We start from the raw sequence: 14,064 nt of genomic DNA, 5'->3' as shown, positions 1-14,064 counted from the left end.
ATCTGTCTATTCAGACGATTCAGTAAAACAGGCCAGCACTGCTTATAGGGTGAGACTGAGGTCTAATCTGCATTGCAGAATTAATGCAGTTTGATACCAGTTTAACTACCATGGCTCAATGATTGAGCCATGGTAGTTAAACTGGTATCAAACTGCAGTCCTGGGATTTGCAGTTAGTTGTGGCACCCAAGCCTCTCTGACGGAGAAGGCTCAACGTCTCATGAAGCTACAAATCCCAGAATTCGATAGCATTGAGCCACGGCAGTTAAAGTGATGTCAAACCTCATTATTTCTGCAGTGCAGATTAGACCTGAGAAAACAGTAGTCGACTTCAAGCTGTGTATTGATTTCCAGACTCCTCAATTAGCTTACTCAGCCACTACACTATTCTAGTTACATCATGTTGCATAACCCAGGGATAAATATACATATGTGTACTATTACCTTGCAGCATTATGTGCCGAAGGAATTGTGTATTCATAGTTAACAAAGATGCATATTGTTTGCCTTAGCAATTTGCCTTTGCCAATACATGAACACATTAATCTCCTAAGTAAATTATAGATAGTCTCCCAGTAATCTTCTCAGTGTTGTGAAAAGCACACAGCTTTCCTCAAAAGAAGAGTTTTAAACCCATGGAGATAGAAAGTGAGTTTTAAGATTACACAGCTTGAAAGAAGAAGTGAAATTGCTTTTCTGCAGTTCTTGGTGGTCTAGACTTCATAGTTAGTCTCCAGTTGCGGGGCAGAGACAGGGCTGGAGGAAACGTCTGTAAAATAAAAGAAACAGGCTTAACAGATCAGTTTCCATTCTGTTGCTAATTTTACTTCTCTCAACTTGTAATTTTGTCATACTGTAGAACCAAAGTTGAAAGCTTTTGAAGCTACCAAAGTTGGTAGTTTTTGAAAGAGCAACTTCTGTTTCTTATATTCAAGGAAATGGAAAGAAGCTAGCATTTCTGTATATTTGACGAGGGCACATTTATACTTCAAATTTATATCTGTTTTCCCCTAGTTTACGAGTGTCATGACTCTCTTAAGGCCGTGGTTGGTTCTAGTGTTTCATATCTTAAGTTTCACCGATCATTTGATCAAAGAACCACTGTAATGGAAACAAGAAGACACCTGTCTATCTGTAGTGGTATTGCTGAGAGTATGGGAGGAACAAACAAAAAAAGTGCACTATGGTTGTGTATAAATTTTTATGGCTTTTGTTGGCTACCAGTGACTTTAAAACATAAAGACTATAAAGCAAAATTGTTATAGTATCATTGGGAATAATTTTATTTCTTTGTTTGCTGTAACTGAAACATTCTTCTGTGAGCTGCCTTGGGTCCTGCTCCATGAGAAAGGTGGCACATAAATGAAATAATGTTTTTAAAAAATAAAGAAATAAAAGATTCCTGAGAATTGTCATTGATGAAGGTTAAGTGAATTGCTGGATGCCTCCATTGAACTATAGTTCTCTGGTGGGAAATACTGAACCAGTTGGTCTGTAGTGTTGATATTCTGTTGTTTTAACAGATGAACCACCGTGGCTAAAATCCACTCAGATCATCTATCTAGCCTTGCATTTTGGATTCAATTTATGAATTGTTTTAGGTGTTTTGTTTTTTTTAAATGAGAAAAGTCAAACTTTTATTGTATAATAATAACTGCACCCCAGATAGCTGGAACAAGTTTCTAGAGAGGAAAAGGAACAAACAGACCCTCTACTTGTCCCTATCCTCATTTGCAAGGTTGTTTGATACCTTCCAAAGTGCCCACTTCTGAAGCTTCTGGAGTGGAAGTGTGGAAGCAAAGAGAACCAAAGAGATTTAAAAAATATTAATAGAAACAAAGAGAATGCCGAGTGCTTCTCACAGAGAGGGACAGAGGTGGAGTGGGAATCATTATTCATCCTTGCAAGGTTTCTGGCACAATAGTGTAGAACATAGGCATGAAAAATCAGAGAGGAGTGGAGAACACATCACAAGATAACATTTTTAGAAGGACATTTTAAAAAGCATATTAAAGCTATAAATAAGTTCTCTAGTGATAGCTGGTTGTGATTATGTAATCACTTTAGTTGTTTTTCTCTGTATTTAGCCAGATATTTCAAAAAGACCAATCCCTTCCATATTACCTGTTTTCTTATTCCAGACCTGGAGATAAAAGGAACATTGCATGGAAGATCTTGCCAAAGAAACCTTGTAAAAACCTGATGAACACTTTAAATAACTTATACCAACAGCTAGCTGAATGTAAGTCGGGGAAAGTCCCAAACGGTGGAATATGTGTTGCTTCTAGGCCATGTTTTCAGATGTTTGTGCTGCTTATGAGGAGCAGTTGCTTCAGGGGATGTGATGAAAAAGCTAATTTCAGACTACAGGAGAAAAACATATGGTGTATCTTACTCTGTGCAGATGGTGTGGACAGTTATTTGGAGAAGGACATTGCTCAGTATAGAGAACGTGTTTGGCATACTAAAGGACCTATATTTCAACCACTGGCATCTCTAGGTAGATGCCCTAGAGATATCCTGAAACTCTGGAGATGCATGACAGTTGGTGCAGGCACTTTTGAGCTTAGATAGACTAAAGCTCTGATTTGGTATAAGGCAACTTCCTATGTTCCTGTTCCCTTTCTCTTTCTCTGTGAGAATGTGATAGGGAGGTTGAAAGACAGAGGTATAACACAGGAGAAATGTTATTTATAGCAGTTACATACTCCCTGCATATTTGCTGTTGGGCAGCATTTTTTCTTACATATGGACTAGCATAGTTTAAAGTTAAGGTGTTAAGAAATTAGCTTTATTTGTATAATAATGCCAGTGAGTTGAAGGGAAGATTTCCCAAAACAAGCAGCTGTAGGATTTTTGTAAGGGCCTCGAGTGTAGAAACAGTGGAAATCCATTGTGAAGTCGAAGGCTTTCATGGCTGGCATCCATGGTTTTTTGTGGGTTTTTCGGGCTATGTGGCCATGTTCTAGAAGATTTTCTTCCTGATGTTTTGCCAGCATCTGTGGCATCTGGCATTTTCAGAGAAGTGGAAATCCATTTTTAGGAATTTTTTAGACAGATACCTTGTGCCTGAAGAGATATTTGTATGGCAGTATCAGTGTTGTAGCTGCCTTTTTCTATTTTCAGATGCCTAATCCCTATGAATATGGCCTTTAATGACAACCACACATGGATTCATGAATGTATTCAGTAGGAAACTGCAACTGGGACACCCAAATTTAAATCCCTATTCAGCCATGAAGTTCAGTTGTGACTGTGTTATTTCTCAGCCTAATCTATTTCATGGGATGTTGTGGGGATGAAGTGTTGGGAAAGTCATGTATGCTGCCTTGAGCTACTTTAGGAAAGGTGGGGTACGAATGCAATAGATAAATACATTTAAATATAAGCATCTAGCTTAGAGGAGCAAGAGTCTTTGCTGGTCACCTTACTGAAAATGCTCTCCCTGATCAGCCTGTTAAAAATACCCCTGAGACAACTCAGAATGGCTCAAGACCCATGTGCAGAGGGCTAAAATAAAGAAAGTATTGGTGTAGGAGCCGTTCCTGGGGGGATTTGCTCCTAGGCGTACATGATCTCATTAACTCATGCATGCATTTCAAAACCTTATGTGAATTGTCCTTGTGTAGATGTCGATGAGGTTTTGCTCAGACCAATTCTGTCATTGTTCCCATAGCAACCGCTGTGTTCTGCAAATGTGTTTGGGTCTTTTGTACGGCTCAGAGACTCATGATTTGCATGCTCTTCTGTCATAGTTAAGAGCTGTTAATTCATTTCTCATTTGAACCACATCTAGAGAACTAGCAAATAAAACTCCATGAGATGGGTCTTGGGTATTATTGACTCTCCATCCTCATGCCCCTGCATTCTCCTCCTCGTCTTTATATTCTCTGCCTCTCTCCTTTCTGCTTGCTCTGCCTCTCTTGGGATGCCATTGCTTTATGTGCTCCAGTATCATAGGAACATCAGTTAACAGAAGGTGTGGTCCCCTCTGGCTGACATTGGCTTAGATGTTCTGATATCCCAGAGAGGTTAGCCAGAGAACCCGGCTAAATACTTCAGTTATTGTTGGAAATGTAGGACACAGCTGGAGAACCCATGACCGTTCAGATGTTACTGGACTGTAATTCCAGTCACCATCAACTATTCGCCACGATAGCTGGGGCTGATGGGAGTTGGAATCAAATAACATCTGGAAGGTCATTGTTGACTTAGGATGTTAAGTCTTTAGTACATGAATACCTGGAACAAATTTAAATAGTAAATAGCAGTATACTAAGGGCTTTCAAAGAATACAGTGACAGGACCAATCAATTTATCAGCCTCAGAAATCTTTGAAGGAAATAAACACATGCTCCATATGTTGCAAAGTCATAATTAATGTAGGGGAGTGAGATTGCGAACTTGACACTGCAATAAACCCTGTAGAATTGAAAGAAAACTGCCAAGTGTAACACTGCTTATGTTTTCATAGTTATATCTTATTTTTATTCACAGTGCAACAAAGACCAAGAGAAGATGCCCTGATGGAGTTGGCCATGAATGACTACGATTTTCAATCAGGGTCAAAGCTGCATCTGTTAGATTTAGAAATCCAGGAAGCATTTCTCTATTTCATGGCCTCTATAATGAAAGGTTACAGGTCATACCTAAGACCTATAACCCAAGCACCTTCTGAAACAGCAACGGACGCAAGTTCCCTCTTTGAACTGCAAGGTAAATGAACAGTATCTTCAGCTTTCTTGTAATATGCAAGTTGGGAAAAGGGGTAGAAGATGCAAAGGGATTATATTGAAGCAGAAATACATGTTTTAGGAACAGATGTACAAAACCCACCTAGACAGTTTCTGAGATTTTCCTTTAATTTATCCTGAAATTTTCTTACCTTGAAAATTCCTATTTTTGTTTCATTGAGGCTAAATTCGATGTCAAGTCTGGGTTTAGAGCTATCATATATTGCATTAAAAATGTGACAGTCTTGTGTTACATAAAATGATGATGATATGATGATAAGAGTATCAAGTGCACACCTTAGCCGATGTAAAATGTACAGTTATATTTGGAGATGATTGAAAACAAAGTTGATTTAAGCATCACATGGGAAAATGCCCTTCATATCTGAAATGATTACTTATAAAAGTATTTTGTAGCAGTCTGTGGCCAGGTTTGGATCTGTGTTCCTGGCTTTTTAAACCATAATTTACTAAGCCAGGGCCCACATGATTTCTCCTCACCTTCTGTCTTTATTGGCAGCCTGGTCTAAATGTGGTTTGAATGTGAGTTAAGAGCACATTGTTCATAGAATGCCATGGTTCGCCATTTCAGATGAAAGAGAGAATTATTGCTCAAGTTAACTTGTATTGGCAGGGTGGCAAAGAATGGAAAACAGCAAAATCAGTTATGCAAAGCCAGCATTTCATTCCAGTTTTTAGTAGAATATATGTCCTTTGCTGTCCCTGCCCAACCATGTTCATAATATCTGTATTTTTTTTCCACAGGATTCTTAAAAAGCCGCGATCGTTCACATCAGAAGTTTTACACTATGATGACCAAGACACAGATGTTCATTCGTTTCATTGAAGAATGTTCCTTTGTTAGCGATAAAGATGCAAGCCTTGCGTTTTTTGATGACTGTGTAAATAAAGTAAGTGTGCCTGATAATCTTTCTCCACTGCAGAGAGACATGCAGTTGACAAGATTTCTGCTAACTTTAAGCAATTTAAACTGGGTCACTCAGATATTCACTGTTCCCAGAAATTCATGGGAGTGTGCAGTGAGGAGTGGTTTACCACTGTTACAAATGTGACTCACTGAGGACACAATCCTTCAGAAGAAGGCTGCTTGGGAGGGGTGATCCCCCCAGCCACTTCTAGGGGATCCCTTTCTCCAGTTTGTATATGTGGGCCTTGCCTCCATTGAGAAAACAGGCAGGCTTTGCTGCCTTTGTTGAGGTGTCTAGATCTGTTTTCTTGTCTTTTTTAATCCCTGGGCTGTTAGCCTGTAGGGTCCTTAAGGGTTCTATTTTGTCCCCCATGCCATTTAACTAAGACACAAAACCACAAGGAGCAGTCATCCAGAGTATTGGGGTGTGATGCCATATATATGTGGATGACACCCAACTTTAGTGCTCTTTCCATCCCAATGTGAGGAAACTATCTTGGTCCTAAACAAGTGTCTGTCATCAGTAACAAACATATTGCAACTTTTAATCCAGATAAAACAGATGTGCTCCTGGGCAGTCAAAAGGCAGATCACAGAATAGGGGAATAGAGGATTGGAGAATCATCATCATACCCAAATAATTGGATTAGATATCAAAGACTACAGAAGGAAACTAAATCACTAACTCATGATGCTTTCCAGCAAACAGCAATAAGCACTTTTATATCCATATCTGGGATGGGGGTTGGTACCAAATGACAAAGAAGCGTTTAGGTCCTTGGCTTCTCCTTGCAGATGTTCTGTTGGAGGAACTCTAATCCAAGAAAGGCAACAGCTGCAACAGGCAAGCCCAGAGATATTTATCTGAGATAGGTCTGAGACCACAAATGTAAAAATGAAGTGTAAGAGGCAGCAACTATATTGTGATGCTGCTCCTGTATACCTTGCACTGTGTTTATCTAATTGCTTTTGATACCAAAGATTGGCTTCTCACAGAACTGAAGGGCAGTGGCAACCAGGGGAATGGCATTTTTACAGCGGCTGCTCAATCTCAAAATGTGTCCTTGAAATTTCTGTAAACGGCAGAAATGTTCTGAAGATGGTGACATTCATTTTTACAAGCATACCCTTGAGGCAATTGCTGCAAACATAAAAGAATAAGTCACACACCTGAGAGGAATAGGGCAACTGTGAAATTGGAGCATTTTCCTTGTGTCCTAGGAAGGTGGACAGCTCCCCAAAGTGCTGCTTTATTGATTTCAGTCAGTTTCCCTGTGAGCAGAAGTGTGTTCCTGTGTCAGGCAGTCTGCACTCACATAGGCTATAGTGAAAAATGGGCTGTTCAGAAACTGGTGGTTTGTTCTTCTGAAGGTAAATGGTCTGGCAGATTAACTAAACACTATGCATTATATTTATAGTATAAATATACACAAACAAATCTGCTTATTTAATAAATAAGCATGGCACTGTTTCTGAAATGGTTGAAAAACATTATTCATTGGAAAACCCAGTACTGAATTATTTGCAAGACAACCCTCTGAAGTCAGTATGGGGTTATTATATAAAAGGAGTGTGTTTTGAAACTGCAGGTGTCTTTTGAAAGAAGCATGTTGAAAACAACACGTCATCTTTATATTGATTTTCTAAAGTTGCTTACAGAAGTCCAAGGCACAGAATTGTCTCCTTTCATTTTTAAGAGATTAGAAGGGAGAAAAATGGCAGACAGTGACAGTCAGTTAAGAAGGAACAGCATCTATGTCTCTTATATGTACCTCTGACAACTCTTTTCACATTCTCTGCTTCCCAACCAGTTCTTCAACAGGCACAAATATAATGCTTTGAAGAATAATAATAAATTTTAAATCCATTTTATGCAGGTTGATACGGATAGGACTGGTGAGGCACGGCTTATGGAACTTGATGAGTCCTACAGGAGTGAGCACACTGTTTTCATAACTCCTCCTGAGATTCCTCACCTTCCCAATGGAGAAGAGCTTCCATCACAGTACAGGTAACCCTTGGAGCATTGCAAAAACCTTGGGGGAATGGTGGTTCTTCTGTTGTCTTAGCAGCAACATATGTCACACCTGTGCCTTTGGAAATCCTTCCATGGAGTCATCTTTTATATCTCTTTAAGAACTAAAGATGAAAAAAGCCATCTTTTGTATCCCATTAAAACCTAAAGAAGTTTCTTGTTTTGCGGTATGCTTTAGCTTTTTGTAGTATCAGGTGATTAGGATAAAAATGCACGCAATGAATTTAGTAATTACAAATGTCAGACAAGGTTATTTCAACAGGGTGCTTGTTTTGCCTTCCTGAACGTCCGTTTTTAATCCAGCAACTTAATTTTCTCTTTCAAATGAATTTACAGGTTAGTATTGATTTTTAGAGGTTTCTGATCCTGCTTTGTTCATTAGAAACTAAATCAGCTTTACAGACGTTCCTTGCATAAGTACAATCAATACTAATAATGTTGTCAATCTAGTGGAATAGAGTACTTTAAAACAAATATTAGTTAAATACTTAGCTTGTAGTAAACACACAGAGGTTTGGTCCTCATGTAATGTACCTGAAGGACCATTCTAAGAAAAGGGTGGCAAGGCCACAGACCATTCCCCAGATTAAACTGCTACCATTGCCAAGCCCATGCTCAGTGGCTGTAGCCCATATAGTGGCCCTTGGTATCTGCTGGGATTTGGTTCCAGGACCCCCCCCCCCCCCCATGGATACCAAAATCCATGGATGTTCAAGTTCCATTAAATACGATGGGTAGTAAAATGGTGTCCCTTATATAAAATGGCAAAATCAAAGTTTGCTAACTGTTCTTACCATGCAGAAGTGCCAGGTACTTAGGATCCCAGAGCAGTGTGATGGCTCTGAGGCCTCAAGATAATGTGGGCTGTAAGTCAATAAAATAAGACAGGGCCTCTCTTTTTCTTCAGTTACAATGGGTTTCCTGTGCTGAGGCAAGATTTATTTGAACATCCTGTGGGACTCCTGACAATCCGAAACAACAAATTATCTTCGAAAGCCAGCAGCCCCAACAGCCCACTGCCAATGTTCAGGAGAACAAAACAGGTACGACTTAGTAAGCGTGTTGCACCTTTCGTTGTTCAGACATCTGGATTTTCTGTCTCTTATGGCGTTGCGAAAAACATTTCACTTGTCTCTTCCTGTGTCTTTGGGGAATTCTGGTGGATTGCTTCTACCAGAAAACTGGATGCCACATTTCTGGCAGCTTTTGAGTAAATCCAGTTCAGTTACAGAATCTCACCTCCTGTGAGGATTTGGGCTGGAGTGCTTCTCAGACAGCGGCCCATCAAAGCATGACAGCAAAGAGCTTTCGAAACTCAGGAGAGCTAAATAGCATGATCCAGGATGGCAAATTTCATCTATTGTTCAAAGGAAGAGGAGGAAAAAAGTCAAAACCCACAGTGGATGTGCCTAGAATAGCACTTAGCATTTTAGTTGAATTGAAGAAAACATTCAGACCACACACGTTTAATGAAATAAGAGCAAATATTGTGTACAATTATGGATGCCTTCTTTTAACAATGGCATTGTTTTGAAAATAAAAAGAAATGATTGACATACCAGTAGCCTTGTAGCAATCCAGAATTACAGATTTCTCTTGCATACGAGCATTGCAGGAATAATTATTCCAGTGTTCAAGTGCTCTATAAAGCTTTGTCTCTCGATAGCATGTACTTAGATTGAGTGCCTCTACTGAATTCTAAAGAGGAATTCATCCTCCCTGGAGGCTCTGAACTATAATTTAATCTCACTTTTTTTCTCTTTCTTTCCTGCTGCTGTTCATAGCAGTTGTTGCCCAGCTACTAGAATTAGCCCTATTACATCACTAAGGCTGCACTTCTGTACTGATTCATCTGGGAATGAGCCTCTGTGAGATTTATTCTGGGCAAATGCACACTTTATTGCACTGTGAGTCCTTTTCAAAGCCATTTCTTCCACAGTGTGCATCTTCTTCCTCATAGCGTGTCTTCCTAGATAACTTCTTTTTTCTACTGCCCTTATGAATAATATACTTATGGGATTCTTGTTGTTGTTGTTCTCCCCACTTAGTCCTTGTTAATTTTTTTGGGAGCTTTATGTAGTGCCTGAATTGCATCAATGATTTCTTAATTGCCCAGAATGAATTAGGGTGGTCAAGAATCTAATGTGGGTACCCCTGTGGTCACAGTTACATAGCATTATTTTTCTTTTTTTCACTTATAACCCAATTTTATGTCTCTTTGAGGTTTGCTTATTCCAGCATTCTGGACATGTTGAATGGCCACAGATATTTCCAAGAAGCCCACAAGACAGAGATGAAAACATAGCACTTTTCCATTGTTGCTCCACAGCAGGTGGAACTCAGAGCCATACTACCTCTCACCCTGGCGGCCATCAAAATTTGCAGTCATTTGACAGACTTATCTTGCATGAAATTGTTTCATTTTAAAACCATTTAAGGTGAGAGTTGGTCACTACTCACCGTAACTCATGTCAAGAATTAGATACTCCATTGGAAAGCAGTTTATCATCATTTTCTTCCCTATGGATTGCTGGAGGCATCTTTTCTAGCAGCGGTGGCTGCAGCTGAAAGCAGATTTAACATCTGGTTTGGATAGTTAAATCACTTGGCCTTATTTATTTTTTCCTCTGAACAAAACTTGGCATGTAGGAATGAAGTGATGCACCCACACAGTGCTTTAATTAACGAACATTATTTTCAGCACCTGCTGGTTGCACAGCAAGCATAACGAACCAGCAGCTCATCATTATTTTCTATAGATCTCCTCTTGTTCAGCATTCACATAGCATCACCTTGACTTTTATCTTATCTGTCTTGTGGTTTGGGCAACCATTGAAAGGAACCTATTTTCCTCTCTAATGGACTTCACATTCTGCTGCCTTTCGGATGAATAGTTATGTTCTGTAGTTGTAATACTGCCATGCCGTCACCCTGTAATGATTTCACCAGAGAACCGTTTGCATTTCAGGGTTTTTAAAAATGCTATTAGTAGAATTAGTCATCTTTGTGTCTTCTCAGTTACAAGCAAAAACATCAGTTTAGTTTATGTTAGAAATGATGCAATACTGTACTATAATTAACATGAAAGTCAGAGCTGACTGCTTTGATAGGCAGGTAGAGTTGTTTATTAGTGAATACAAAACCTAAAGAGTCAAAGCATAGACATCCCTTAGTAAGCAGACAAGTTAACTGAAAACCTTTACAGAAATAATTAATGATGGAACTCTACTTTGCTCTTTTCTTCCTTTTTTAGGCCCATGTATTATTTCAAAGGTGTAACAATCTCTGAGTGTGTTGTTTTCAATGTATCTTTGCAGGAAATCAAGTCAGCCCATAAGATAGCTAAAAGATACTCCTCCATCCCTCAGATGTGGTCCCGGTGTTTGCTGCGCCACTGTTATGGCTTATGGTTTATCTGTCTCCCTGCCTATGTTAAAGTCTGCCATTCCAAAGTAAGAGCTTTGAGAACAGCCTATGATGTGCTGCGGAAAATGCATGCTAAAAAGATTGACCCACCTGATGAGGTACATGGCTATTTGTGCTGGTCCATGACACCAGTATGATATATGTCCACTTCTTGAGAGCGAGATGCTAACAAAAACACTTTCCCTTTTCAGGTATGCTACCGGGTGTTGATGCAATTGTGCGGACAATATGGGCAGCCTGTGTTAGCTGTGAGAGTCCTATTTGAAATGAAAAAGGCTGGAGTTGACCCTAATGCCATTACATATGGTTATTATAATAAGGTAAATAAAATATACGGGATGCAGTTGTTGCTAACGATAGGGAAGCATTTCATTGCATACTTTGTTAAGGCAGCTTATTGCCCTCCGATTTTCATTCAGTGACTAATTCACCAGAAATGTAAAGCATGCCCTTTGCTCACAAATTTTTGACAGTGAACACATTGAAGTGCCATAACCATCAGTCTGAAACTACAATGCTCTTTGGAAATGCCATTGTTGTTTTAAAAAGTGTTGATGTGAAGCAATGACAGTAGAGAGAGAATGTTTAACCCTTTTCCCCTGCATCATATTCCCAATCCAGAACTCCTCCTCTGAAATTCTGTTAGCTTTGTTAGGTAAGGGATAGTAGTATAAACACAGTGCATCCATTGTCTTAGACTATAGGTGGGAACTCCCATTAACTGCTTCTTGTAGCAAAGCCTTTCAGAAAACAAGACAAAAGCTTCATCAAATCAGTGTGCCATATCAGTAAGGTAACAGTGCTTTTGTGCTGCTTCAGCAACTAATGGCCAGATGTGATATTTCCTAATATTTGGTCTTACCCTTTCCCTTCACCACTCCCTTCTCCTTCTGTGTCATGTCTTTTTAGACTGTAAGCCCGAGGGCAGGGAACCGTTTAACTAAAAAGATTGCATGTACAGCACTGTGTAAATTTACAGCGCTTCATAAATAAAGGTTAATAATAATAATAATAAAATGCAGTGATATAGGCTGATGACCACAACTGTTGTCTTTAAAAAATAAGAAGCAGACAAGAATGCTGAATATAATTAAGGAAGCTGAAACTCAAATCCTAATTCATTCATCCTAATAAATTTCTTGAGGTTGAGGCAATATCTCTCATCCTCACCTGACTATTTTAATTCAGAATGGAATCAGAGCTGGCCTTCCCTCCAGATGCATGAGTGTGTGTAGCTAAAATTCCACTTCATGTTGTTACAGGCTGTTTTGGAAAGCACCTGGCCATCAAGCAATCGAAGTGGCTATTTTCTGTGGACAAAGATAAGAAATGTCGTCTTAGGTATAGCACAGTTCAAAAGAGTCCTAAGAAAGCAGCCTGCAAATGGCATCCACAAAGCTCTTTCTGGTAAAGTATTCATATAAGTCTTATAGCTTGTAATTGTGTGTGTGTAGGTGTGCTGTGTGCCTAAATGTAGTGGGTCAGAGAGAAAGATCATCAGAATCAGAGCCAAGGAGAGCTATTTTTAATACCGTATATATAATTTTAACCTACCCTGTTATCTTACCTTAAGACTGCTTTTTTCAGAAATCAATATTTCACCGTTTCTTTATTTTCACTGGAAACCTCCTAATAACAAATTAAGTTCTGCAAAATGGCAAAAATTTTCTTGTGTTGTTTTTGTATGATGATAGGAGAGCATTCGGATCTCTTATACAGACTGTCTAAAGAAGCAGTTAAGCAAGGGAAAGCACCTGTTCAGAAGGATGGTGAACAAAAAGAAGAGAAAAAGGAGAGTGACTCCAGTTCTTGTACGTAACAAATCTTGACACTTGTCATGCTGTCTGTGCTTTGTTCCTCGACATCAAAACTGGGTTTATTTTACATTTTAGCAGAATTCCCAAACTCTGGTCCTCCAGGTATTTTGAACTTCAGCTCCCAGAAACCTCAGCTACCTTGTCTGATAATGAGGGATTCTGGGAGCTGGAGTCTAAAACACCTGGAAGACCAGAGTTTGGGAACGACTGCACTATATAATGAAGATTTATTCATTTATTATATCCTTTCTTTCTTCTAGCATGGGATTTAAGGCAGCTTACAACCATTTAGAAACACTTAAAAGTTTTTTCAGTGTTCATTGAAGAAAAATAAACACTGCAGAAATAGCAAAACTACTGCGGTTTCACATAATATATTGACATTTATATTAAGTGGTAGCAGCACAAGAGTTTCTAGTCTTATTATGATTACATAAGCCAAAAATGAAAAACCTGATAGGTGAAAGCATAGATTTCTTGCACTTCTGGGAAGAGTGTGAAGACTTTGTAGCTCAGTTGTGTAAGTGATAAGAGTAACCAGATAATGAAGGGAGTATCTAAAGCAACATTAATACAGTTGGGGCTAGGAGACAAGACGTTTCCTTTCTCTCCCAATGTTTTCATCTCCCACTGAGTGTTCTTATCATGTATGCTCACTGCTTTCAGTTGTGGCAGGTGTACTGTTTCAAGTCTTAGCATTAATAGTATCTTAGCATATCCACAAGCGCATTGTATTGTATAGAAGCATCTATAATAAGATACCAGCCACCAGCATAACAGCAAAAAGGAGTGATATCTACAGGGTTTCAAATGGTTGTCTTCATCCTGGCTTTTTGATACCTTATATTAAGCAGAAATGACCTGCAGTTAATTGATGTTTTCAAGTACAGTATTATTAAGAGCAGTTCAGTTCCTGATATTCTCTATGTATCTTGTCTGTATACAGTATCTGAGATAGAGAGTGGAAAGGGAAGTGGTGACTGCCTTCATGCATTAAATTATCAGAATTCCAATAGTGCTAAGACTGCTTCAAGGATTGTTCGTATTAGTGATAAAATTGGCAAAGTAACAGATGCAGCCGGAGATATCAGTACAGGTGAGTTGATATGCTTGAACGTTTGTTCT

General features: G+C 39.1%; 1 protein-coding gene across 3 annotated transcripts in view; it reads left to right on the top strand.

Moving 5' to 3' along the window:
- Nucleotides 1–14,064, top strand: part of LOC149307477 (C-myc promoter-binding protein-like) — a 47,600-nt gene that overhangs the window by 20,131 nt on the left and 13,405 nt on the right. For all 3 annotated transcript variants that reach the window (XM_089539253.1, XM_089539254.1, XM_089539252.1), the window contains 10 exons: nt 2,142–2,242; nt 4,498–4,716; nt 5,499–5,644; nt 7,539–7,672; nt 8,604–8,739; nt 11,014–11,220; nt 11,314–11,442; nt 12,385–12,529; nt 12,817–12,933; nt 13,886–14,035. In XM_089539253.1, the coding sequence (XP_089395379.1) occupies nt 2,142–2,242; nt 4,498–4,716; nt 5,499–5,644; nt 7,539–7,672; nt 8,604–8,739; nt 11,014–11,220; nt 11,314–11,442; nt 12,385–12,529; nt 12,817–12,933; nt 13,886–14,035 (1,484 nt within the window). The remainder of the gene's footprint in view (nt 1–2,141; nt 2,243–4,497; nt 4,717–5,498; nt 5,645–7,538; nt 7,673–8,603; nt 8,740–11,013; nt 11,221–11,313; nt 11,443–12,384; nt 12,530–12,816; nt 12,934–13,885; nt 14,036–14,064) is intronic.

The sequence above is a fragment of the Sceloporus occidentalis genome, unplaced genomic scaffold (assembly GCF_023333645.1).
Source record: "Sceloporus occidentalis isolate IW3139 unplaced genomic scaffold, rSceOcc1.0.p SCAF_9, whole genome shotgun sequence".
NCBI lineage: Eukaryota > Metazoa > Chordata > Lepidosauria > Squamata > Phrynosomatidae > Sceloporus > Sceloporus occidentalis.
The sequence above is the reverse complement of the archived record's forward strand: the minus strand, read 5'-3'. Positions and strand labels throughout refer to the sequence as shown.